Source organism: Podarcis muralis, chromosome 14, assembly GCF_964188315.1.
Source record: "Podarcis muralis chromosome 14, rPodMur119.hap1.1, whole genome shotgun sequence".
Classification (NCBI taxonomy): Eukaryota; Metazoa; Chordata; class Lepidosauria; order Squamata; family Lacertidae; genus Podarcis; species Podarcis muralis.
Genome location: NC_135668.1, coordinates 48,864,292 through 48,891,626, shown reverse-complemented (window position 1 = coordinate 48,891,626; position 27,335 = coordinate 48,864,292). Strand labels below are relative to the sequence as shown.

At 46.9% G+C, this 27,335-nt stretch overlaps 2 protein-coding genes across 5 annotated transcripts in view; one reads left to right on the top strand and one right to left on the bottom strand.

Moving 5' to 3' along the window:
* MIEF2 (mitochondrial elongation factor 2) overlaps window positions 1–4,615 on the top strand; it is a 14,079-nt gene extending 9,464 nt beyond the window's left edge. For all 3 annotated transcript variants that reach the window (XM_028706604.2, XM_028706603.2, XM_028706602.2), the window contains exons 3-4: window positions 665–836; window positions 2,335–4,615. In XM_028706604.2, coding sequence (XP_028562437.2) covers window positions 665–836; window positions 2,335–3,392 — 1,230 coding nt within the window. In that variant the 3' untranslated portion in view covers window positions 3,393–4,615. The remainder of the gene's footprint in view (window positions 1–664; window positions 837–2,334) is intronic.
* TOP3A (DNA topoisomerase III alpha) lies at window positions 3,924–27,335 on the bottom strand. Of its 2 annotated transcripts, none has more exons than XM_028706597.2 (19): window positions 26,277–27,335; window positions 25,685–25,744; window positions 24,649–24,722; window positions 24,385–24,460; window positions 22,793–22,901; window positions 21,679–21,822; window positions 21,156–21,326; window positions 20,614–20,714; window positions 20,452–20,526; window positions 19,672–19,754; window positions 18,851–19,058; window positions 17,848–18,033; window positions 15,703–15,832; window positions 15,184–15,297; window positions 14,925–15,090; window positions 13,215–13,358; window positions 11,438–11,560; window positions 8,345–9,054; window positions 3,924–7,292 (listed from the first exon to the last, which is right to left on the bottom strand). In XM_028706597.2, exons 1-19 carry the CDS (start codon window positions 26,463–26,465, stop codon window positions 7,108–7,110), a joined length of 3,048 nt encoding a protein of 1,015 aa, XP_028562430.2. In that variant the 5' UTR covers window positions 26,466–27,335; the 3' UTR covers window positions 3,924–7,107. The 2 variants fall into 2 exon arrangements, with proteins under 2 accessions (XP_028562430.2, XP_028562431.2); XM_028706598.2 differs by having other exon boundaries at window positions 3,924–7,286.

Below are 27,335 nucleotides of genomic sequence, written 5' to 3'. Positions count from 1 at the left end.
TGAGTCCAAACCAAAGGCCAGGCGGAACAGCTCTGTCTTGCAGGCCCTGCGGAAAGATGTCAAGTCCCGCAGGGCCCTAGTCTCTTGGGACAGAGCGTTCCACCAAGTCGGGGCCAGTACTGAAAAGGCCCTGGCCCTAGTTGAGACCAATCTAACCACCTTGCAACCTGGGACCTCTAAAATGTTATTTGTGGACCTTAAGGTCCTCTGCAGGGCATACCAGGAGAGGCGGTCCCATAGGTACGAGGGTCCTAGGCCGCATAGGGTTTTAAAGGTCAAAACCAGCACCTTAAACCCGACCCTGGACTCCACCAGGAGCCAGTGCAGCTGGTATGCCCCTGGCATAACTAGTTCAAGACATTTTGGCACCTGACATGCATCCCAAAATGGTGCTCCTCTCCCTGCCAGGGAAGAAGGGTTGGGCGAAGATCTACATCAAGAACAAGTAGGGAAAGAAAGATCTACACTGGGATCAGCTGCCCCAGTGGAACCTGCTGCCTGAAGCAGTTGTCTCACCCTGCCTCATGGTTTGGCCGGCCCTGGAGCCTGGATTTGTATTTGGGGTTCACACTCAGCAGGTGTCCCTGCGGCAGAGCAGAACTGGGCCTAAAGAAGGCAGAGGAGCTCACGCTAACTGTTTGGGTGGGTGTCTGTTCTTATGCAGCTCATCGACCGGGCCACCAGCCCACCGGATGATGAAGATGACATCAAAGCCAAGCAGAAGTCCTTGGACGAAAGTTGGCAGGAGATGAGCTTGATCAAGACGGTGCCCAAAGTGCGGCAGGAAGACCTTGAGGAGCCACTGCTGTCTCCAGTCGTGGGTGGGACCGCGCAAGGTCAGGAGAGACATGCTACAGGCGGGTTCTGTTTCCTAATGGCAAACTGTGCTTGTATGTCCAATAATAATAATAACTTATTATTTATACTCCGCCCATCTGGCTGGGTTTCCCCAACCGCACTGGGTGGCTTCTAACAGAAGATTAAAAATACATTAAAACATCAGTCATTATAAACTTCCCTAAACAGGGCTGCCTTCAGTTGTCTTCTAAAAGTCAGATAGTTGTTTATTTCCTTGACATCTGGTGGGAGGGCGTTCCACAGGGCGGGCGCCACCACCGAGAAGGCCCTCTGCCTGGTTCCCTGTAACTTGGCCTCTCACAGTGAGGGAACCGCCAGAAGGCCCTCAGTGCTGGACCTCAGTGTCCGGGCAGAACGATAGGGGTGGAGACGCTCCTTCAGATATACTGGACCAAGGCCGTTTAGGGCTTTAAAGGTCAGCACCAACACTTTGAATTGTGTTCCTAAACGTACTGGGAGCCAATGTAGGTCTTTCAAGAACGGTGTTATGTGGTCTCGGCAGCCACTCCCAGTCACCAGTCTAGCTGCCGCATTCTGGATCTCCCGTTTTATCTTCACAACACCCCTGGAAGGTCAGCTAGGCTGAAAGAGAGAGCAACTGGGTCCTGACACTTTGCCAAGCCTGTGAAGATTGTGTTCCTGCTAATAGTTCACTGCAACTTTGAACGGTGTGATTTACTGCCAGCTCACTCTGTGACGCAAGTCCAGGTGGCAGCGGTCCCTCCTGGATTCATCATTGTCCCTGGAGACACAAGTGATGTTAGTAACTAGGCCCAGTTTGGTTTCAGCGCCAGCTATAGCCATTCCTGGCTAGGGAGATCCTGGCCACAGTGACCCATGCGTTGGTGAACCTTCAGCCTAGATTACTGTAATGGGCTCCACGCGGGTCTGCCCTTGATTCTGCTCAGGAAGTTACAGCTAGCGCAGAACACAGTGGCTTGGCCTTTGAATGTAGTGGGCTCCTACATCCATTTTGCACTGAGTGGCACTGTGGGTTAAACCTCAGAGTTGCTGATCAGAAGGTCAGCAGTTCGAATCCCCGCAATGGGGTGAGCTCCTGTTGCTCGGTCCCTGCTCCTGCCAACCTAGCAGTTCGAGAGCACGCCAAAGTGCAAGTAAATAAATAGGTACCACTCCGACGGGAAGGTAAACGGTGTCTCCGTGCGCTGCTCTGGTTCGCCAGAAGTGGCTTAGTCATGCTGGCCACATGACCTGGAAGCTGTACACCGGCTCCCTTGGCCAATAAAGCGAGATGAGCGCCTCAACCCCAGAGTCGGTCACGACTGGACCTAATGGTCAGGGGTCCCTTTACCTTTACTGAGCCAAATATAAGGAAGGTGCTTGCATTGCAGCGCTCTGCTATAAGCATCTTGGGACCTCTGCTTCCAGGGATTTCTGGAGGTCCTCAGGTTGGTGAAGCCTGTCCAATACTCCTAGCCCAGCCATCTGAAACGTTTGTTCTCTCCTCCTTTGCAGACCCTGAAAGCGGTGTCGTGCCCTCCGAGGCCCCGCTGGTGGAACCGAGGGCTCGGCTGTGCCTGACGCTCCAAGAGAAATTTCTCTCCTACTACAGGGACCATGTCTCAGTCTCTGAGGAGGAAAAGGCTGTGGGGAAGCAGCTGGCAGGAGACATCTGCGGAGAGCTGCAGAAGTTCCTGAAGAACAAGTACCCAGAGCTGCCCTTTGGACACGCATTCCTCAGCGGCTACCTTTGCGACGACCTCATCAGCAGCGACCGCCTTGAGGTGGCCTTCATGCTTCCGTTGATGCTGGAACCCAACCTTTGGCTCCTGATCCCCGGCGAACAAACAGTTGTGAATGACCCTTGTTTCGGGATGCTAAGGCGGACTGGCCTGGAGTATTTCCCGCGCGGAAGCAGCTCGTGGGACAGGTTCGTGGTGGGTGGGTACCTCTCGTCCAGCGCCATCAACAAGACCCTCCATAATATGTTGGTGGCCTCTATTAATTGGCCGGTGATTGGCAGCAGTGTGGAGTGCGTCATCAGGCCTGTGATGGATCCCAAAGAGCTTAAGTTGGAAGTCCAGCACGCCCAGATCCGCCTGGACATAAACCTCTGCCCTATGGTAGAAGTGGGGGATAAAATCCTTCTTCCTCCATCCTTTGTAATACCGGTGGAGAACCTCTGGCAGCGGAGCTTTTACGCGGCCGAGGTCTCGGCGCTGAAAGACCTTGATGCCAGAGATCATGGCGTCCGGCAGGGTTGCCTCAACATCTTGAAGGTCATCTTCGAAAACCATCCCTTCTGGAGCAAGCTGGGCAGCAGCCACTTGACTCACGCCATCCTACACCTGAGCGAAACTGAAACCGATTGGTCAGAGGCAGCGTTAGCAGACAGGTGCCAGCAGGTGCTGGAGGAGCTGGTCCGGTACCTGGAGATGGGTTCCCTCCCTTGCTTCTTCGACAGCCGGATAAACCTTCTCGGCCACCTGGCCTCGGAGGAAATCGAAGAGATCGGCTACACTTTGTACGAGGCTTTAGCGGAGCCAGATCTGGCAGCCGGACTCTGCTTATGAACAGGCGACTCGGTGGCGAAAACTGCACTCGTCTCCTTTGGGGGTCAGATGGCTTGGGAGCAGCTCCCATCGATGCAATTCTTTGCACCCTAATGGAATGGAAGTATTCTCAAAGTAAAAAAGGACTGGGTTGAAAAATGGGAACCTTTCCCTGTGTCCTAGATATTTCTGAAATCTAGGGCCAGTAGTGTTACTTTCCAGTGGTTGCATCCCATAGTACTCTGTAGGATTGCTGAACCAGGGTGGAAGGGGGTCTTTGCATTCTCCTAGCTGGTTTATCCATCCCTACGTAATTGGAGCATTGTGAAACGGACCTATTGGGGCCCAGTATCCAACAGCACCCCAAATGTGAGGCTCCATTATATGTAATTTGTATCTATTGGGGCAAGTCTGCTTTATTGCACTATGTGGAAGTCCTGGAAGAGATGTCTGGGGTGGGTGGAGACTTCAGTAGGCTGAATCAGTGAGGATCTCACCTTTGGTGCTAAAGCAGCTGCTTTTCCCCATCACCACGCAGGTAGCAGAAGGTCCCCACCTGCGATTTCCAGGCCTTTGAGTGCCTAGAATGAGCACCCCAAGGAATTGAATCTCACTATCTGCAAATGGTTGTGGCTATGTTCTTTGTGGCACAGTGTGACTCAATCACTGTTGTTTTCACTCTTTATTTTTAAATAGCAAGTGGCAAAAAATAAAGTGATTCCCCCCCCCCCCAGTGGCCTTTCCTGCTCAGAGCACATCCCCAGACTGAAATGGTGGGGCTCCCTTCTCTACCTCATGGGGCGCAAAACTACACAACTTTGTCCCCCACCCCCACCTGTTAGATATACTTGACGCCAGCGCTAGAAATTTAATCAAGTGCCAAAGGAAGGTTGGGGTGTGGAGAGAGAGGTCTCTAAATCTTGGGTATTCTTAAACTCTCTACTTGGGTAAACTGGAAGGTGCAATCCTCTCAGCCCTAACTGTTCATTTATTGAGGTCTGGATTCCCATTGTAACGCCAACTTGAAGTGTTCCTGCTGAGGCTAACCTGTATCCAAATCAAGAGTTTGCAATTTGTAGGTGTGTAACTCTGTATGCCTTGCTTAGTTCTGCATTTGCTGAAACGTAGAGAGGTCCTTGCTGCTGAGAGACACAACTATAGTCATGGGTTTGGGCATGGCACAAGGTTTAGTGAGCCCCTCAAGGATTTGTGTCTGTTCCCTGAGCATAAACCATAAACCATCATAGTCTGCAGTATTTTTTTAAGGAGTGTGTACATTCCCTGTAGAACGCAAAAGGGAAAGGTACCTACCAACCGTATTGGCTGTAACTGGGAGTACCAACAGCTCATATCTCTCTCTCAAGACTTAACTTTTCAGGACTGTGTTTCTCTAGAGATCCTTGCCTATACTCTGACGTATAGAAAACCACAATTAAGTCTTGCAAAAAGCCATATACAGAAGAGTGCTATTCCTTTCCCCCTCTGCTCCTACTCTTAACTGGAACTCATGATCCTATGCAGTGGATTTGCACAGAAAATAACTGAAGCTGGGGCAGAGAAGCTGTGGTCCTGGAGAATTTGTTGGGATTCTAACTCCCACTGTGCCTGACTATGGGCTATGCTTGCGGGGGCTCATGACAGTTGGAATTCAACATCAGTCAGAAGGGCAAAGGTTCCCTTGTTCCAGGTCTGAATGTACAGAGTGATTCTTCACAAGCAGAAGTTGCCCTGCTCTTCCCTTACAATTTTCCTGCGATTTAAATTTTTATGTGAAGCTCCAGCCTTTCTGGCTAGAAGGAACAACCGCAACTAACTTAAGGAAACTTTGCTGCTAAAATGTGTTTATATAGTGGCAATATTAATCGGAAATGTGCAAGGGCTTGAGCTGATGTCACAAATGAAATAAAGAATGAATGATTACGGGCAAAAATTGCTGTATAGTGAGCTTTTTGTGAGTGAAACACAGCTTAAATTCATCCCTGGAACTTGCAAAGGAGGCTGATAATAGGAATTTATTGCTGAAATCTTGCTGATCTGATCGTAAGACGTGAATTGCTTTTATAGTAAGGAGCCTGCAAAATTTGAATAAGAAAAAGTGAATGATGTTTTTTTAGCAATGTGTGAGAAACATTTTCCCATATGCTCCAGGTAAAAATAAAGGCAAAGGCTATATGCAAAAAATCTGTATCCTATTTACAGTATATTTTAAGCCTGATTCAATTCCTGAAGCTTTGCAGAAATGTTTTTGACCACACCTTGCAAGAGGAAGAACGAACAAATCCCACAAAACCAGACTGTGTCAGCACTATGATGTCACATGTTAGTTTCAACACTTCAACATACTTAGCATTCCACCACTGGAGAACAATGGAGGGGAGGGCAGAGCTTGCATCAATGGCTGATTTGCAGGCCCTGCTCTCTTGAAGCAAAAGGGAAGGAAGCAACCTTCACAGCCCAAAAGGGAAAGAGAGAAAAGGGGGAGCTTTGCACTTTCAGAGTAGTGAGGAAAGGCTTGAAAGTAAGCAGGCAGCATTTTAATAGAGAGACAGAAGCTAGTCCCGGTGGTTCCCGCCATAGCTACGTGCCTCACTCTTCCTTCCCTGGAGAGGTGGCGAGTTCTACACCATCTTTCAATGTGCAATCTGTGATACACTGGCTGTTGGTTGTAAGACGAGGCACAATACTAAAACATCACACACCACATGTCTTAAGCTAATATATATATATTTAAAGCCCATAAATTACCCAAACCAGTTTGTAATCAGGCAGCAGCTTGCTTTTAATCAGAACGTTTACCAGACAACAAAGTGAGTTGGAGAGATGTTGTCTGCATCCCATATCCTCCTTCCTCTTATATAAGGTGCTGAGGCTTGCTGTCCTCATTTGGAATAAGTAAAGGACTTCCTGGTAGTCAGCTGGTGTACCTAGTGGTGTTCAGTAAACAATGGTTCTCCACCACTGTTAGTCCACTGACCTTTAACATTTTCTAGGGAAGAAAAGCAGGCTCTACAGCTCTTTCAGTCACAAAACCTTTGTACTGGTGGCTATTGCTTTGGAAAAGCAACATACACAGTTCAGGACCCATGAAAAAGTAAGATGAGGGTTCGTAAATCACAGCCGCAGCCTGCACCCCAAAAAACAGTACAGCTACGCTCTGCAGTCTTGTTTGACGTCTCTTCTTGAGGTTGCGTTTGGCCCAAGGTCTCGGACCGCACACCTCTTCAAGCCAGTGTGTGACACTGGAAAGAAACAGGCACTTCAGGCGAATTATCTTTCCTTCACAAGAATTCTGCTCACAGATCCGTAAAGAGTTTGCTCCTTCCAAAGAATATACGGATTATAGAATAACTGACAGGAAAGAAAAGTCTCTTGTGCTTTCTGCTGTTCAGGTGTGGGGGGGGGGGAGACTTATTGAAAGATAAAAATGGAGATCTGTAGGCTGCTGCATAAAGAGGGGTTAGCGGGAAGACTTCCTACTGCCTCAAAATCGTCTGACTCTTGAATGCATTACAGCTAAGAGATCAAAGACCTGTGCTGTGCCTGGCTCATAGAAAGCAGACCTGACCTTCCACCAGCACTGGAAGAATGTGAAGGCCTGGCCACAAAAGGAACCATGCTTGCAAGAAGGCTTCCAATATTCCAGGCAAACACTTCCTCATTGCATTGTAAGAGTTCCCTCTCATCCCTCATCCTTCTGAAGGGATGTCCTGGGTCAAATTCTGGGGGCTGGGCTGCTTCAGTGATTCTGTGGACATGTCTTCCTGGTATGGCCAGGTTGGTGGCAAATACCGCAAGTCCGTGGCCTCTTGGTAGTGGGCGCCCTCACGGAAGAATCGCTGTCTGATCTTTTGGTCTTAGTTCCTGAGCCTCTCGTGTTCCCTTTGTTCGTGAAGTGGTTTGAAGGAAAGGCGGCGTCTGGGGCTAAAGAGAAGGAAAACATTTGAGATTACTTCAAATGACAGAAGTGTGCCATAGAAGAGGGGTTGCCACTTATTTATTTTTTTAGGTCTGTGGACACGTTGGAAATTTTGAGTGTGTATCTCTCCACTCCCCCACTTTGAGACAGAGAAAGGACACACATGCACACTTTCCGTTTCCAAGGGATCTGGGTCAATACTGGATCCTATAGAATTCAATCTGAGCCTTTGAAAGGCAAATATTGCTGAAACTGGAAGTGGCAGAAAGCTGAAAAAGGAAGTTGGAAGAGTGACGCTATTTTACATATTTTTAACAGAGAAAAAGGTAACGACGCGCACCACAACATGACCAAGGGGTTAGGCATTCATGGACACCACAGGAAGACTTCAAGGGTGTCACTGCCCCCAAAAGGTGGCCATGTTGTTAGAATATAAGCAGCCAACTTATACAAGGCAGACCAAAGTATATTGTTGATGGCCCCCCTTTCTCAGCTCTGTGAGGGGTGGCCTGCTGCACTGTGAGAACTGAATTTTCCAGCCTGTTTACTCTAGTTCAGCTACACCTACAATAACCGGGGGGGGGGGGGGACCTCTTTAGGGATTTGCCCTTTCCCCATCCTTGCTAGCCCAGGGCTGGTTAAACGGAGAGAGTGAGCAGCTTGAATACAGGACCTTTTGTCTGCTGAATTTCCCTCTGCTGCCAGCTGTGTGCTAAAATCTCAGAACAGGCAAATACAGTATTTTAAAAAGTGGAATCTTCGAGGATCTAGCAGATCAGCTGGAACCTACTTGGGAAGGTAAGTTTGCAAGCGAAGCCACATAGGATATTGGCAATTCCCTGCCATTTCAATCCAAAAAGGCACAGAGCTTCAAGTTACCTGCCATTTGTATCCCACCATTCCTGTAAAGAGCTCGGGGTGATGCAGGTGTGATTATTCATCTCCTTCCCCTGCCAGCTTTTCTCCTCCCAGGAAGCCTCCACACACTGGGCTGATTTTAACCCGACTCTCCAGAGTCGTCCCCCGTCCCCCAAGCCATCTAGACCCCTTTCCTTACCTGGTGCCGTGTTTTCATCCGCCCACTGGAAAAAGCCACACTGCTGTTCCCTTGGCTTGGAGCAGGTGTGGAACTGACGTCCTTTGTTGGGTCCTTCTTTCTGAACAGTCCTGGTGACAGCAGGCTGGCCACACCTGCACACAGCTCCTTGCCCGCCGCCGCCTCCTCCTCCAGGGTCGGAGCCGTCACTCCAAGAGCGCCCTGAGCCCCTTTCCCCTCTATCAAAGGGGCCTGGAGGGGGTGCAAAGCCTCTGGGCATCCCAGTGTCCCTGCTGTCCGGTTGCTGATCGGCCCACAGGAAGAAGTTGCAGCTGCCAGCGCTGCATTTATAGAACTGCCTGCCTTGGTTGGGTCCTTCTTTCCGGACGGTGAGCAGCACAGCCTCCTCCCCACAGTTGCATACCACTGCGTTGTTCCCACCAGAATTGGCAAGCGCAGGGGGAGGATTTCGGGCGGCCCATGCAGGGGGGCCTTGGGGAGCATTCGGGAGTGCCCTGTGGCTGTTCCAGTTGCTGTCGGTGCGGTCAGAGGAACGGTTGGCTTGTGAGAGGTTGCTTGCTTGGCTGGTCGTCTGCAAAGGTCTTGGTGGCCCTTGAAGGTATTTCAGATCCAGGATCTCCCTCAGGGTTTCATCGCAGCCTCCGATGCAGCCAACAAACTCCAGGGGCATTATGGGCGGGAGGCTGCCCCTCTTGAACTTCATCTTCAACCTAAAGAACAGAGGTGTTATAAGTTAACACTGGGCTTCATCCTGGCCAGTGTAGACAACAACAGCTAGTCCGGGGGGGGGGGGGGAGCTGTGGCCCTCTGAACATTGCTGGACTACAACTCCCATCATCCCCAACTCTTATTCATTCGTGCTGGCTAGGGCACCTGGGAGCAGGAATACAACAACATCTGGAGAACCACAGGTCCCCACCAGTGAACTAGACCATACAGTGGTGCCTTGGTTCTTCAACTTAGTCCATTCTGGGAGTCCGACTCCCGAAACCGTTCAAAAACCAAGACGCGGCTTCCAAAAAACGTTTGCAAACCGGAACACTTACTTCCGGGTTTGCGGTGTTCGGGAGCCGGTTTGTTCGGCAACTAAGCCGTTCGAGAACCAAGATACCACTGTATTGTGTTATTTACTAGATCACAGTTCAAGCAGTTGCCTCCAAGTTTTTAATCATGATAGTTGTCTTTAAGCAACTGAAGGCCTGCCAAGCAATAGATGGAGCAGTTATCCTCTGCTGTTCCAGAGGCCAGGACTAAAACCAATGTTTGGAAATTTCAGAGAAGCAGATTTTGGCTGAACACTATGGAGAAGCTTTGTAATTGTAAGAACTGTTCAACGGTGGAACAGACCTGTGGGAAGCGACGGGATGTTTGACGGGGATATTTGCATACTGCACTGTAGATCCTGTACTTAGCAGATTAGACATTCTAAGGATGCCTTGCCAGTCAGCTCCCAAGGTCCTGCAAAGAGGGCACTCTGCCTATTACAGTGGTACCTCAGGTTACATACGCTTCAGGTTACAGACTCCGCTAACCCAGAAATAGTACCTTGGGTTAAGGACTTCAAGATGAGAACAGAAATCATGCTCCAGCGGCACAGCAGCAGCGGGAGGCCCCATTAGCTAAAGTGGTGCTTCAGGTTAAGAATGGACCTCCGGAACGAATTAAGTATGTAACCAGAGGTACCACTGTATCTTCAAAAATGTGCAAGTAAAGGTCTTGCTCGGGAAGGAAACCTAACCCACATAGCGCAGGCCAGTTGGATTGTATCCAATGTTAGTTTGCTCAAAACAGACCTCGGCTGGTTAGCTCATGGTGCTGCTAACGCCAAGGTTGCAGGTTCAATCCCCGTACAGGCGACCTGCATATTCCTGCATTGCAGGGAATTGTACTAGATGACCTTTCCAACTCTACAATTCTATGGTTCCATTGTGAGTAGAAGTTTTTTGGCTATTATTATTGTTAATTAAATTTCTATACCGCTCTTCATCCGATGATCACAGGGCAGCTTACACTCAGGGTGGATTTGATTTAAATCAAATTGATTCAAATCACGATTTAAATCACTAGCCAGTCAGACTTGATTTAAATCACTAATTAGTAAGACTTGATTTAAATCTTTTTTTTACAGAAAGGTTCAACCTTGCTGGCATCCTCTTAACATTGACACCCAGATGAAGGTTTCATTTTTGGAATCATAAATTTTCAGAGTCGTTTTTACAGTTCTATCAAAAATGACTGATTTGGTTATACTATTAGAAATACATTGACAGATAATTATGAAATTACTGTGAGGTTTAATAAGTTAACTGCTTATATTTGGACAACTTTTCTGTTGTACTTTTTTGGAAGGAGAAAAATAATCATTTCCTTGGTAACAATTTAAACAATTTATTTAACTAAAACAATAACATTATAGCATATGTCTCCATGTTTGTTAACTGATGTGGTTAAACGGGTGGTGTTTTTTAGCACACATGAAAAACTTAAAACAAATCCTTATTTCCTGATGAATAGCCTTTGGACTAGAATGTATCTTAAATAGAAAACTATCTTTAGAAAGATTTTTTCTCCAAAAGTGTTTTATTTTAAAAATCCGATTTAAATTTAAAAAATCCAATTTTTTAAAATAAAAATCATTGATTTTTGTCCACCGTGCTTACTATATTTAACCACAAAAATACACACCGTGATAACAAACAAAAACAATACCCCCCACTGTCCGCAGCTACGACCCGGTGTCCTGATTTTGCAGATTTGGCTGAGCATTTGGAAAACGTGGGACACTTGAACAGCCTGTTTTACAATGGAGGGGAATATTGCAACTCGCCCCCCGCATCTCCCTCTTTAATAGCTGCTGCTGAACATGGGTCATGCGCCACTCCATAGCAGGCCAGCCTCCTGCTACCATTCCCTCTAATGTGTCTGAGGAGTGGATCTATTACTTGACTGAAATGCAAGCCCACTTCTCCTGCCTCTCAGGAGAAAATTCCACCTGAATCTTCAACCACTTCAAAAACCTGCCGCTAGGTATGCACCCCAAAATGTGATGTGAACGGAACCAAAGCGCCTCCCCGTCTTTAGGAAAACACTCACATGTGCACCGGATGTGGTCTGCACACTTCGCAGATGGAGTCGTCCTTGCTGACTTCCAGCAGAGAATCGGGGAACCACACAGCAGATTTACAGGTGGGATAGCCCAAGCAGCTGAGGAAAAACCTGGGGATTTTTTTTAAAAAAAAGAAAAAGCATTAGAAGGAAACGGCAGAATGGGGGAGGAACTATGGGAGGGGCTGTAGATCAGTGGCAGAGAGTTTGCTCTACATGCAGAAGGTCCCGTGTTCAAATCCCGAGAAGTCTATGTCGGGTAGAAATGTCAGGATGACTAGCCCACAGAAAATTAACTACTCTTGATTCCCCATAGATATTATCTGTGTGGCCAATTGCAGTATATGGACTCTTCAGAGGCAGGGCAGGGAGTGGGGAAAGAACCCAAGTGTCTTCCCCTGATGAACGCATCCCTGTCTGGTCACCTAAAGGTAATTCTTGCTTGTCCCAGGTGACCAGGCAAGTGGTTATTTGCAGACTTTGACTTTGTGGGTTGGCATCACACTGTGCCTGTAATTAGGGGCATAGGAAGGTGCCTTGCGAGGAGTCAGACCATTGCTTTGGTATGGTCTACACAAGTCATATTCAATATTTTCAGACTCAGGGCCTGCCTTTAACCCATTTGGGGACCTGCTTCTCATTCAAAACCCAGCCAGGGAGTTCAATCCTGCTTTTCAGCCCAGGATTCAGCTGCTTCTCTACCCATCCCACACCTGATGTCAGGTGCGAGACAGGTGAGTGTGGCTTAACAAAAACAGTGTGGCAGGCCAAAGGGGGAGGCCTGGGGAGCCAAAGTTTCCCCAGCCTCAAACTCTGCAAATATTAATCAGCAGAGAAGGAATACTGTCCCTCGGCTGAATTTCAAGGGAACGCTCTCTAAGCAGGTCTGGGAACTGCTACCTATCTGGTCGCCCATGGTGAGTAACAATCACCTCCAGATGACCAACAAAGGCAATGGGCTGCCCCCCCCCCCAATTAAGTCCCATAGTGACTTGCAGGTATTTATTTACAGACTGACTAGTAAAGCATTTTTTGTGAACAAATATATTTGCAGACTCGTTTGTAAGCTGGGTGTTGTTTTAAAATGTCAGGTTGTTTACTCTCATATTGACCCAGAGCTGGGTTATTACAGTGGTGCCTCGCAAGACGAAAATAATCCGTTCTGCGAGTCTCTTCGTCTAGCAGTTTTTTCGTCTTGTGAAGCAACCCTATTAGCGGCTTAGCGGATTAGCGCTATTAGTGGCTTAGCGGCTATTAAAGGCTTAGCGGCTGAGCGGCTAAAAGGCTATTAGCGGCTTAGAAAAGGGGGGGGGAGCGAAAAAAATCGCAAGACTCGCAAGACGTTTCCGTCTTGCGAAGCAGGCCCATAGGGAAAATCGTCTTGCGAAGCGCATCGAAAAACGGAAAACCCTTTCGTCTAGCGGGTTTTTCGTCTTGCGAGGCATTCGTCTTGCGGGGCACCACTGTATTGGGCACACTGAGGGGGCTGCTTTGGATCTTGCTGGGATCCAGACGTGGCAGATCCCACCGCCATGCCTGCCTGCCTGCTGCCCAACCCTCCCACTGCTGCCACCGCTTCTGGTGAGCTCTCACTGCCGCCACCACCTCTCCTCACTTCCTGGTTACAGGGGGGGGGGATGCTTCCCTCCTCTGCCACCAGAGCAGCAGAGGAGGAGGCAACAGCAGGACCCCAGCTTTGGCAGGAGGTGGCAGCTTCTTGTTTCTCTTCAGGTGGCAAAACAGGATGGGCCACCCCTGTACTGACCCTCCATTCTTCTTGGTCTTCAAGACCATGTCGCTGTTGCACTGTGGACATTTCCTAACAGGATCTGGCATTGCTGGGTAGATCTCTTCTTCTTGTGCAACGTGGGTCACTTCCCCAAAATACTGAGACAGAGCCTCATCCAGCCTGTAAAGACAAACAGACAAAGCTGCACTTGTTTCCCCCGGCTGCCAGCTGTTTCGGCTCAAAGGATTAGTGGGTTTATAAGTATTTGCACAGAAAACAAAACACAAGCAAATCAGCGTTCGTTCCTTAGCAGGAAAGATTGTGGAAGGCCATGCCAGAGACAGTTTCTGAAGGGAGGGGGAAGACTCCTTAAAAAGGCAAAGGGAGAAAAATTCTAGAGTAGGCACAGGGAACCTATGGCCCTCCAAAGGCTGTTGGACTCCAGCTCCCATCATCCCATGCTGGCTGAGGATGATGGGAGCTAGAGTTCTGCAACATTCAGAAGGCACCCCCTCCCACCCATCCCTGTGCTACAGGAAGTGGCTCTTGCCAGGGAATAAAAGTAGAAGACAATAGAAAATGATGGGTAAAAAGAGAAATGGGAGGGAATGAAATAATAAAAGTAATAGTCTATTTTATCAGATATATTAACTGCTCACCTAATTTGGGAGGTATGAGTAAATACAGAAGAGCGTAATGCAGAATTATCTTTCCTAAGAGAGGCTAAAAGCAGTTTGAGAGGGGACAATAGGTGCCTCACATTATTACAGAAAGGGTGCACACACGAAAACAGGCAGAGCGAGGCACTCCTAGTAGACTGCCAATGTTATGAGCGGACTGGGAGTGCACAGCTCACTCATAAAATAATTGCACTTCTTCCGGTATTTATTTACGCAATTCATCTTGTGCGAATAAATACCTACAGTAGTACAGCAACACTGACCACACCCAGTCTATATTCCATTATCCGCTTCAGGAGTGGACGACCAGTAGCACTTGGCCTGATTTCATGTAGATGGCACGGGTGGGGGGAATTAGGGGAGAGGGGTGATGGCAGTGGCAGAAAGACAGAAAAGGGTTGCCCTGCTCACTTTTTTGTCTCTGGCACTGCCCACTGATAGCATGTAGCCCCCCAACACACGGGTAGGCAAACTAAGGCCCGGGGGCTGGATCCAGTCCAATCGCCTTCTAAATCCGGCCTGCACACAGTCCGGGAATCAGTGTGTTTTTACATGAGTAGAATGTGTTATTTAAAATGCATCTCTGGGTTATTTGTGGGGCCTGCCTGGTGTTTTTACATGGGCAGAATGTGTGCTTTTATTTAAAATGCATCTCTGGGTTATTTGTGGGGCACAGGAATTATTTTTTTTTCCTTTTCCAAAATATAGTCCGCCCCCCCCATAAGGTCTGAGGGACAGTGGACCGGCCCCCTGCTGAAAAAGTTTGCTGACCCCTGTCCCAACGGGGGGGGGGGGGGAAGGTTCCCCAGCCCTGACAAAGGCACCTTTCATTTACAAAATGTATATTCCCGACTGTGAACACAAGGAGCCAAGACTAATTTATTGATGACTCCATGGGAAGAAGATATATTTGAACCCAGGTTTCCTGTGTGTGCCTCATGTCTATTGGAACCACGACAGTAATAAGAGCCACCACAATGTTGCAAAGCAATGAGATACGGAGGAGCTCAGCTGCCTCTCCTGGCTTGGGCACTGCCGAGTCCTAGAGAGGCAGGAAATGACTCACTTCTTTGCCTTTGCGACAGCTTCGATGAAGACTCGCTTGTACTTCTGGATCTGCTCCCTCAGCACAACAGATTTCTCCTTCCTCCCCTCGCAGATCAGCTTCAGGTCAGCTTCCAGTTCGGCTCGGAGGTCAGGCTTAGACATCTCGTAGCCCATGGCATCGTAGCCTGGAGGGTGGGAGTGGGGTGAAGACCTTGTGGTGAGGGAAAGGATGTGAGGAAGAGCAATCCTAAAAGCTCACTTAGAAGGCCCATCCTTACCTTCTACCAGCCCCATCCCCAGCTCCCCAGGAAGGAACCTCTGCTCTGGGGTGAGCCCCACGTACATGCGGGACTTGATGGTCTCAATGTGCTCCGCGTGGGTTGCATCTGTCCCTGAAAGTAATCATTTCGGTTAGCACTCATCAGCCATGAGGGACCTCCTGCCATTATTTCTTGCACAATACTGACGGAGAACTGTATTCACTACTCAAACGCTGGCTTAAAAGACTTGCAAACTGATGCATGTAATAAGAGGGATACTGCATTTTGCCACTTGCAACACTTACAGCACAAATCAACTCCTGTACCTACTGTTCACCAGTATCCCCAGAATTCACAACTCCTTCCCCATTCACTTATCCTTCACTGTCCCCTTTTATCACTAAAATGCCCATCCCACAATACGTGGAAGTTCTCCGCACACTGCCAAAGGTTTAGGTAGCTTTTAGGCAGTGTGGTGTACAGAGCGTCTTGAGACATGTGATTACATTTCCCTTGAACTGCCTGTAGGGAACTAACCAATGCCGTGCTTCTCCATGAGGGAAATGAGGTCAGCTTCTGTAAGCAGCTGGGGCGGGCTGGTCTCCCCATCCGTCATCTCCACTGTGGTGGGCTGAAAGCGAGACCCCCTCTCATAAACTGGGATAACCTGTGGGGCAAGGGGAGAGGGGGAGAGAGAGAGAGAGAGGCAGACAGACAGAGAGAGAGAGAAACAAACGACACAGTGAGAGAAGTCTACATTTGGAGTTGCTTAACTTAGAAAAAAGGGAATAAGGGGTAGGGCTGGGGAATATCTGGTTTTCAACTTTGCTATACATCACGATATACTGAAGTCATTGCGGATCAGTGCTTTATTGAGTGAGATCTTCCTTTGCAGCATGGCTTGAGCTCACATGGTGCTGCAACAAAAAAATGAGCCAGCTGACATCATGCTGATCTCAGGTGCTTGACAGGTGAGTGGGGAGCTCAGGATCTGGCCCGCTGGGTTGAAAAGGTTCCCTGCCCTCGTAATAATGAAATACTGAAGGGTTTAGTTTATATATACCGTATTTTTCGCTCTATAACACGCACCCGACCATAACACGCATGTAGTTTTTAGAGGAGGAAAACAAGGAAAAAATATTCTAAACGAAACAGTGGATGTATGATTTTTATGGTTCATGCTGTGGCCACAGACATGTGATCTGACAGTGAGTTTGGGGTAGCCCAATGCAAAAATCCTGAGGATCCATGCTTTGTAACCACGTTTTTGCGCCATTGCGGCCCCATGAAACAGTGGGTGCGTGTGTGTTTTTTGGTGCAGGCTATAGCCATGGAAATGCTATGTGATCTGATGGTGAATTTGGGGTGACCCAGTGCAAAAATCCTGAGGATCCATGTGGATCCGTGCTTTGTAACCACGTTTTAAGTAGGGAGGGAAGGAAAAGAACTCAAGGAACAAGGAGCACGCGTGGGGTGGGTGGAGAAGGAGCTTTTCTGCGAGCTGAGTGGGGAGGAGGGAGGGAAAGAGCACTGTTGCTTTAAAGGTATACTTAAGGTATTTGCCCTGTGCCTGGGTTTTTTTCCATTTAACAGTTTGCAGCCTTTTCCTTCCACTCCTTGTTTTGAGGCAGAATAGATTTGAGCAAGTGAGGAGGACTTGGATTGCAGGGGATTCGCCATTAGCTGTGTAAAAGCGCTCCTCCTTGCAGCCTGAATGATAAGCAGCCACCAGCAGCAATAGAATGGAGCACAAAAAAGCGATTGGGGCACTAGGACCCAGACAATGCTCAAATCTATCCTGCCTGAAAACAAGCTGCTCCCTCCCAGCGGATCAGCTGAGATGCGGAAGTTTTCCCCTCTCCCTCATGCCCTCCCCAGCCTTTTTTTTTTACTTCCTGGTTTTCACTGCGCTGGCTCAGAGCTCGAGGTTGGTTTTATTTTGCTGCTGGTTGCTTAAATTTTATCTTTCCTGCCGTCCCTCTGCAGCCTCATTGCTCTGTTTAGAGAGCGCACTGACTTTTGCTAGCGTCTGTCCCTCCTCCCTGTAAGCGGCTGCTGCCGGCTTTGCTGCCATGGCTCTCCTTCCCTCCCTCCTCTCCGGCTCCAGGTCGCTTTAAAACAAGCAAAGTGAGAGCCTCGTAGAGCGTGTAAGCGGCTCCTGCTTTGCTTGACTGACGGCAGCCATGGCTCCGATCCGTGCATTCGCTCCATAACACGCACAGGCATTTTCCCTTACTTTCTAGGAGCAAAAAAGTGCGTGTTTTGGAGCGAAAATTGCGGTTATATGCAATATGCTGTGAAAAGTGAACCATGGAAAAAGAAGGAAAGTCATTGATATTTTAAGGTTGTTTAAGTGAATTTTCTAAAATGTAAAACAGAAATTTAATAAAAATTATATATTATATAATACGAAAGAAAAGGTTCCCTATTCCGTCGGCTGGGCAGACGTTTGGCAGGATGGTTTTCTTGTTTTTAAAAATCATGTTCTTATGAAAAGGGAGTAGCCAACATATAGCTACCACCGGTCCTAAAAGCTCTGTTGGCACACCATACTGTTTCCGTAAGTCTTTTTTTTTTTTTTTGCCTTTGACATTTACAAATGGAGGGGCAGATTTGGCCCAGGGGATCTCTGTTGCTGACCCCACTATTGAGTCCAACCATACTGAACAAGTCCCACCTCACCTTATCGCTCCACTTCTCGTAAGGATAGACATCTAAGTAATTTCTGGCCAGGATCATCAGCCCATGAGCCACAAAGCGCTCGTTAGCAATGTCAATCTCCACGGTTGTTTCCTGTCCCTTCGCATCTTGTGAACAGCAGGCTAGGAAGTGGCGCACAATGAATTCATAGAGTCGCTGGTCATTCCCCTATTAACAGAGTGCAAAGGAAAATGCATAATATGTGAATGGAATTTGAGAGGACAACACAGCTTCTGGTTCAGTTCAGGGAGACAGCTTTGGGCAGGGTAGAAAACAGGTATACTGTATAATAAACAAAGATTTCTCTTTCTACAGAAAGAAGCAGCAGCAAAGGATTCTAGAGTCTTTCACAAACTTCCGATAGCCACGGCACTTTAATCTGAATGGGAAACTTGCATGCCTTTGCACCTGAAATGGCCTGCTATTTAAAGCATGATAAGGTTGAGATTACTGTAATGTGCTCTGTCTGGGGCTGCCCTTGGCTTTGGAAGCCCCAGCTGGTCTGCAGGAATATCTTTGGTCATTCCCCAAGTTGGCGAGGCTCATTTGACAAGGGGAAAAAAGCCTTTAGTGTTATCGGTCCAGTCCTGTGGAACTCTCTGCCAATACAGATTCTGCAGGCACCATCTGTTCTTAAATGCCTGCTGAAAATGATTCCATGCTGCCAGATCTATGCAGGCAATGAAGAATACATCCTTTCACAAGGATTAATTGATGCCTATTTTCAACTTTTTTTTACATTTTCTACTGTATTTTTTAATGGTTCTGTGTCTATAAATTGCTTCGATTTAGTTTTTATGACACACCACCATAGAAATTAAAACGAAGCTGCACCATCATGTTTCTCAATGGGGATAACCTGTCACGGCTCCTCTGCCAAGTGGCAGTCAGAAAAACAAGCCAGCCAGTCAGATTCTTAAGAGTAAACAAAGCAGCATATGGTGTAATAAGCAAGAAAAAAGCGACCCCGGCCACATGGGCTCACCTGCAAATTTCCCGCGTATTTTGTAGGATGAATAGGGGGGTGAGCCTGATCTGATTTAGTTCCACTACGTGGGGTCGGCCCACCCTGGTCTAGAATTCTTTGTGCAAAGGCTCCCCAGTGAGGGTCTTGTGTTTGAAGCTGCACCAAGTTGGGGAGGTTTAGGTCTTTAGGGAAAATGTTGGTCTCTGTTCGAGGATAACTTATGTACCTTAAAAATAGGAAATAAAGGGCCATTAAAAATGACAATTTATAACATAAAATAAGCATTACTTTTAAACAAATCTACACCTAATTTTCTTAAAAGGTCGAATGTTTTTTACTAGCAGATATTAGCACTCAACAAGCCACAGACTGCTTTGGCCCTGTATACCTGGAGAAGAGTTTCTGGCCCCATCCTCCAGCCCGGACACTGAGATCCAGGTCCAAGGGCCTTCTAGTGGTTCCCTCACTGCGAGAAGTGAGGTTACAGGGAACCAGGCAGAGAGCCTTTTTGATAGTCATTTGCGCCCTGTGGAACGCCCTCCCAGCAGATGCCAAACAGGTAAACAGCTACGTGATTTTTAAAAGACATCTGAAGGCAGCCCTGTTCAGGGAAGTTTTTAGTGTGTGATGTCATATTATGCCTTTATTTTTAGTTGGGAGCCTCCCAGAGTGGCCAGAACAACCCAGTCAGATCGGTGCCATATTATTATTAATAATAATAACCATTAGGACTTCCATGTGATCCTGATCCATCGCTCATCTTCCATTGTGTCTGCTTCTGGAAATACTAACCTGAATGTTTTATACAACAAACAGGCACAAACTACTGCAATTTTTACCCCTGAGTGTAGAGCTTCTCAGCAATTTTCATGGTTTCTTTGGCATTTATTTTCAGCTTACGGGAAGCCAGCTTCTCAAGTTCCTGTATCAGAGGCAGATGGGGAAAATATATGCTCAATGACTGCGCCGCCAGATGGTCAATGTGCAATTTGACATTAAAATAAGCTGGTCTATTAGCTTCAGAAAGACCATAACACGTCTGAAATGCTAGTGAGGGCTTCCCCAACCAAGTGCCCTCCAGATGTTGTGGGACTGCAGCTCTCATCAGCCCCAGCCAGCTTGACCAACAGCCAGGAATGATGAGAGTTGTAGTCCAGCAACATCTGGAGGACACCAGGTTGGGGAAGACTGTTCTGGTAAACACGCCAAACTCTGAAAATTGTAGCACTGGTGTCTCAGCTCCAAGAAACAGTAGGCCTGATGGTCACATATTTCAATTAGTAAAAGACAGAAGCAGCATCTTCCAAAAGCTTTGCAAGTGGCTTAGGGCATTGTCAGAGCTTTTCAGACTTATCAATACTTCCCTGTTTCTCCTGTATGTTGTACTTGATAAATATTCCACCAGTTCTAAAGCTGAGGAATTCAAGGGTTTAGCCTAAGGAACCCAAATCTTTCATACATTCAAAAAGAGAGTATTTGTAGTGAGCCTCTTTCTATGAGGCTTTCCAAAAGGACATTGATTCAGAATACGAAGTCAAGTAAGAGCTCTTGATTAGTTGCTCTCTTGAGAGCCATTTCCATTACGTCCTAATGCCAGGACCCTCTTTTCATCAACACACCACGGTGTCTAGTGGCAGGGGTCTCCATTTGCTCCTTGGTCTGCTCCCAATCTCCACAACTGTGGCAACAGGATCCTAAGAGAAAAACAAGCAGCAAGAGTGAGCTCTCTCCGGAGCCTTGGAGAGCTAAGAGAATGCAGACTGGACTATGTAGTTTCTTACCTCCATGCACATTTGGTAGAGAACAAGGCATGCTGTGTGGTTGAAGAGACGGTTCCTCTTCCAGCTGAAGTCCACAGTGCCTTCCTCATGGTCATGGGTCACTGAAGAGAGAAGGCAGATCACTTTTAAGACCCAGTGTCACAAAGGTCATACAACACAGAAGCAACGCACTCAAAGCAGGAGTGAGAAGCTTGTGGCTCTCCAGATGTTTTGGACTACAACTCTCATCATCTGTGGCCATTGGACATGCTAGCTGAAGTTGGTCCAACATCTGGAGGGCCACAGGTTCCTCATCATACAGAATTGTGCTGGGGAAGGGCGATTCCACTCAACATCAACAGAGCACAAGGTCCAAAATTATGAGGAAGACAATACATTTATTTGTGGATAAAAGCAAGCTCCTATTGTGGCAGACAAATGTTTTGACAATGCAAACAATTTTTATAAATATAAAAAAGTTTTTGCAATTTACATTAATTAATAGTAAAAAAACCTTTTTTAAAAAATGTTTCACTTTCTGCCTTTGATATTCTGAAACATACCTTTGATTTTGTAAAACAACTCAGGAACAAAGGCCTGAATGGCTTTAAACCTTTCCACCACAAATCCCAGTGTTGGGAACTGACAACTTCCATAGCTGATCAGCTGTTCTGCTAAAACGTTGGGGAAGAGTTTCTGGAACCTCAAAGTCTGGAATCGGGTGAAGGCAGCACCTAGGCAGAGAAGAGAAAATAAGCCAAATGGTCGTGCATCCATCTGTACTGGAGAGACAGGTGTTACTGCACAGGACTAGCCATGAGAGTATGTTTCTAGTACTTAAGTTTTTTTAAAACAACAACAACAATTGAAAATATAACAAGCAGTGCATTACCAGAAAGCTCACAATTTTTGGAAATACACCACATGCAGAGCAAATACCTATGCTTTGAAAGACCTTTCCCAATAATATGCTAGTATCATCTTTATACTGACATGCCACAATATCCATTGTGACTCAAGTATATACATAGCACGAGGGGTGTTTCTATGCGGATAAACTACCCCTTATGCCTTTTGCTCCCATACCTATCCTGAGATCCAACTCTTGTCTGACATCCACAGCATCGCTAATATTCTGATTGGGCTGGGTGAGATTCTCACAGGCAGTTCTGATGGCACCAGGCGTGATCTCGGAGAAGCGAGCTCGGAATACCTGGAGGCTCGGCTTCACTGTCCACCAGAAAGAGAGATTAATGGCAGATTTAGACTGAGGAAGCAACATGATTAAAATATTTTAAGAAATCTCAATAACATCCCAGTGGTCCACAAAACATAGCTGACATCTTTTATCTCATAGTGCTATTGTTAAAGAAGGTGTTTTTAAGTCAATTTAATAGGCCATGGTAAGAGATAGGAGAGAAAATACTTTTAAGGCATGTTGGGCTCAAGGCCCAATAGATGGGGAATGCTTAAACTGTGGCTTGTGGACCACCACTGGTCCAGATGTGCTTTTGGGTAGTCCATAAGACCATCTCAAAAACAGGAAATACTGCTGAAGGTAATTTCCAAAGACAAACTAAATAAGAGTTTGTATCTATTCCTTTGTTCCACAAATACGATTGATTCATGCCAAATTCTGAATTAAAACTCAGCTCCTTCTACACTCTGAAGCAGCTGCATTTGCAAAGAGTAAAGGGGAAGCATTGCCAGATGGCAAGCAGATGTTTCTTCCTATTCACATGCTTTGCAGCACAGATACTATGAATCAGGACCAACTCTTAACTGAAGCACACGGTATAGCTGTGTCAGAATGCATAAGGAGCCAAATTCCAGAAGCCTTGTCTATGGCTTCCCAGGTAGATATCAGAAAATGTGATGGTCCACAAAATCCACAGCAAACTAGAACAACAGGGGCACAAAGGGTACACTATAAATCCCAGTGCTGCGTGTATCACTGTGCAAGAGTGGGAGAATTCGGTAGCAGGCTCAGAGGCCTAGATTATTAGGCACCACATTCTCTGCTTTTGGTCCACTATAATACAAGCATTTCAGGTGGAGGGGAGAGGAAATCACTGCATTGAACAGACTGGGCTGCATCTGGGAAGACTCTGCTTGAAGGAAGAGGTTTGGTCTACGTGCATTTCACTGACCTAGGATTCTGTTAAGGAGGGTCACATTCTCACACCACAACCCCACACACCTGCTTTGCAAACGTTAATGATCTCGAAGCCAATGTTCTCTCCTTCGCGATCGCAATCTGTCCAGATCACCAGAGCCTGGCACTGCTGAACTTCTCGCTCAAGTGTTCGCTGGAATAAGTAGTAGGACAGGATGAGAGAACAGGGAAACAAGCCACCCACAATGCTGCTGGTTTTAATTGCTGCCTGCCACGTAATCAGCAGGTGGCAAGGACACAGAACACATTTCTACAGCTAACAGGCAAGACACACCATGCTCCGAGGCGTAGGCCAAAAACAATGGGACTTACTTCCAAGTACACATGCGTAGGATTTTGCCACAATGAAAATCTATGCACGCCTACATAATCTCACTGATTTCAGTGGGGATTGCTCCAAAGCAAGAATGCACAGAATCAGGCATTTCAGGGGGCATTTGAGAACAGAAGACGCCAGTTTTCCCATTGCCTTCTCTGGCTTTAGTATTATTATTTTTTACTGCTGTATTGAAGATTTCATTTTAACCAATTAGCTATTTATGTTTTAAGTGTTATTGTTTTGTGTCAGCTGCCAATCTGGTGCCCTACAGGTGTTTTGGACTACAACTCCCATAATACCCAAATGGTGCTTCAGCTAAGATGTAATCCAAAACTGCTGGAGGGCACCAGATTGGAGAAGGCTGTTCTACATAACTGTTAAGTTGTGGAGGTTGCGGACTCTCCTTCCTTGGAGATTTTTAAGCAGAGGCTGGCTGGCCATCTATCATGGATATTTTAGTTGAGATTACAGCATTGTAGGGTTGGACTAGATGACCCTTGATGTCCCTTCCGATTTTACAAGTTTACGATTCAAAGTTGCCTTGTGAGTACTAATGAGTGGAAAGATGGTGCATATACATTTAAAATAAAGAGGTCCCATGTGCCTTAGACTCTAGAGTATGCAGTACAGTTGTACCTTGGAAGTCCGTTCGACTTCCAAAACATTTGGAATCCAAAGAGCGACTTCTGATTGGCTGCAGGAAGGTCCTGCAGCCAATCGGAAGCTGCGGAAGCCCCCTTGGATGTTTGGATTCCAAAGAACGTTCGCAAACCAGGTTTGTGACGTTCAAGAACCAAAACGTTCAAGTACCAAGGCGTTCAGGATCCAAGGTACGACTGTACAATGTTTTACCTGCCTCCCAATCGCCTACTAGCCAGTTTTAAAGGGGGAAATTGGAGCCTGCTATATACAAGCCTGGTGAGGAAGTTCAGCCCTGATTACAGACTAACATGGTTTTACATCCCATTGCATGGATTTGCAAGACCCAACATTTCTGATCCACAGTACAATGCGGAGGCAACAATTGTGACATTTATGGTGTCTGGCCTTGGGGTAGAATGCCTTGAGCCATAATTTGTGAACAAGAAAGTAGCCAACAATACTGCAGAGTGCAACTGCAAGTTCAAGCTATCGTAACAGTTTGCAAAAAGGCCCCTTCAAAAAGCAGGCAAACCTGCCCCTGCTGAAGGCACAAGGGATGCAACTGGAAAATATTACTAGGCAAAGATCTTAGATAGATGGTAGAATGGTAGAGGATAACAGCAGTTCCAGCAGAAAGCATTGCAGCAACACAAACCTTAATGTCCATATAGTTTTCAGGGCAGAATGTCTCAATTTCGGCATCAAAGAGGACAAGTGGATTGCAGCTGTGCCTGAGTGTCAGCAAAATATACAGTCAAACAACAACAGACAAGAGCAGGCAGCAAGTCTAAAGAAATGCCTTCCACTTTCTAAACACATCTGCTGCGGTAAAGGTAACAACTTCCTACAGCTTCTATTCAATCTCTCAGCATGTAACTGCAGAAATATGAACTATCCTCAGAGATCCACTCATACATACCATTTTCGAAACGGAATCTTAAAGTCTTGAGCCAGCAAATGTCCAGAAACAGAAGTCATCACCACAGCTACATTCTGCAGAAGCCAGAGGAACAAGGATTATTCCCTGTCAGAGCCAAAGAAATGCTTAAAACCCTCCGCCCATAGTGGGCTTCTAAGATAAAGTCCTCTCAGGCTCATTGTAAAGAGATCAAGAAATAGGGTTCGTGCACAAATGAATCCAGCTTCCTAAAGAAGAACCAGAGACACTTCCCAAATTCAAACACTTTCAGTTTGTGTGTTTGCGTGTGCATGTGTATGTACACACACATATACACATACAAATGTGATAAAACGAGCTTCACAATTACAAGGGGAATTTATGAAAAATACTTATTCTATATTGGCTCGGTCACTTCCACAGAATGGAAATTGGCAGAATCCCCAAGGACATGTTCCCAAGGCAGGCTTCCTCAAACTCGGTCCTCCAGATGTTTTGAAACTACAATTCCCATCATCCCTGACTACTGGTCCTGCTAGCTAGGGATCATGGGAGTTGTAGGCCAAAAACACTGGAGCGCCAAGTTTGAGGAAGCCTGCTCTATGGGGAGCTGGCTTCAGGTACCAGGCCCATTGGCAGACTATCCCTGTGTTACAAAAATGTCTGCAAATGTGACGTGAAGGCAGGCAACGTCAACGCCACAGTGCGGGAATCTCTTGCATGAGACACTAGTGCCTGGAGACAGACTGTCATGTTGTGTATCCATAGAAAGTGACCAGAGGAGGAATAACCACTGGGAGGAACAGAGAGAGAAGAACCACTGTGGTGCATCTGCACTGATTCGTGGGGTTGACCTCACTTACCTAAGTAAGCCTCAGTGAATTCAACAGGACAGGACTTACTTCTGCGTAGACATGCTTCAGATTGTGCAGCAAATCTGTGTAGTAACTACCACTATCTTTTGATGTGGATTAGAACCTGCCTCTCTTTCTCTCTCACACACAGTTTCATCAGATCAGTAGCAAAGCACAATGGTAAAGGATAGCTGGATACATACCTGGCCAAACATATGATACTGGCATTCGTAGATCTTGTTGAACCTGGAAAACCCTTCTCTCTAAAAAGGAAGAATTCCAGGACATAACAAATTAGATCAACATATAGCTAAGATGTGTAATGTTTAAAATGAGGGTAATCCTGTATAAAATTATTTCCATCTGTAATTGTCAGGCACCGCTGAAGTCACGATAAGCATACATTCTGCTGTGTGTTCAATAACTGGGAAGACAGATATTTGGCATCTTTTGAGCATATCTACATGCAGCAAAATACATGTCTGCAGTTGTCACAGGTTGCATACTATGCTCAGGTTGGATATAGGTTTTTCCATATGGGAACACTGCCACACCGGAACCAGTCCTCAGCTGCCTCCACACACCTCTTCAGGTATTACAGTGTCTGAATAATCTCTATTTTTGACCAGCAGCACTGTACAGCCTTTCAGTTTGTGATTCTTTTTGTGGACCAATATTTCATCAGAAGTGCTGTGCTTTAGCGGTATAGAGTTTTACTCCCCTCCAACCAAACCTCGGGGTGGGGAAGAAAACATTCAAATAAATAAATATTATATCACTATTGCGCACTCCTACCCTCCTCATCCTGCTGTTGGAAAGAATGTCTGCAATCCCCCTGGCAGCATCATTTTTCTCTGCCACGCAGAGAACCTTCTGGATGTTTCGGACCATCGTGCCCTCAGCAGCCTGAGAGAAGCAAAGACTCCAGGACCGGAAGAGCAATCCAACTCCACAGCGGGCAAACAGTCTGCTCTGACCAATCATCCTGAGAGCTGGGCCCAATTCCCAGCCTGCCAAGCCATGACGGAACCTTCTTCGCAAGGCTGCTTTGTCTGTTTATAAAGCCACCATGGAAACAATGGGATCAGCACCAAAAGTTGGTTAATACGGGATTAGAACCCAGTTTCGGATACAGAGGACGACAGCTCAATTGGCACAGGTGAACCGTGAAAGGTTGCAAAAACAGCTGGATGTTCTGATGTGCACAGGTTCCCATTTCTTACAAACGTGGACTTGTAAAGGGATGGAGTTCTTTGACAACCCAAGGCTGTTGGACTAGGAACTGGGGGGACCTTCTACACCGGAAGGCCTGCCAACGGGCTCCGCAGCAGGAATTCCCGTTTCAAGTGGAGACCATTCAAACCAGCACCAGACTGCGTTTCCCTCAGTGTCCAAGGCGGAGGAAATCCGTTTCGCAGCTTGTCCAAAGTCAAAGCACGATTCTGAACTTAAATGACCACTAGATCCTACTCCAGAGTGCAGACCACCAGGATTCAGGCATGTAAAACCCACTGGCTGCCTTTTAACTCCAGAGCCAGCACTGCCTCTCCCACCTCAAGGCCAAGCCCACCCCTCCATCCACTCAACAGCTGCTTGGCCTCAAACAACACCTCCCCACGATGGTCCTTTCCCTACCTTTCTGCCCCACCTTTCTTTTCTTCCCAAATCCAGCTTTTTCGCTCATTTTATTATTCCCTCCCCCAGCAGAAATAAATGCCAATCCTACGTTGTTGTTGTTTTAAAAGCCTCCCTCTCTCTTGAAACCTTTTACTCATACTTTTTAATAACCTCCTACCAAAAGCTCGCTCCCACCCCCAATTTTAAACAAAACAAAAACGTCAAACTCCCCCTCCC

What these genes read in the sequence shown, in the direction of transcription:
- TOP3A (XM_028706597.2), bottom strand. Translation starts at nt 26,465, where the DNA reads ATGATTGGTCAGAGCAGACTGTTTGCCCGCTGTGGAGTTGGATTGCTC. An exon ending in ACGAGAAGTGGAGCGATAAG is followed by an intron (nt 15,833 to 17,847) that starts GTGAGGTGGGAC and finishes CTTGCCCCACAG; the next exon opens with GTTATCCCAGTTTATGAGAG. An exon ending in GCTGTCGCAAAGGCAAAGAA is followed by an intron (nt 13,359 to 14,924) that starts GTGAGTCATTTC and finishes TTGTCTTTACAG; the next exon opens with GCTGGATGAGGCTCTGTCTC.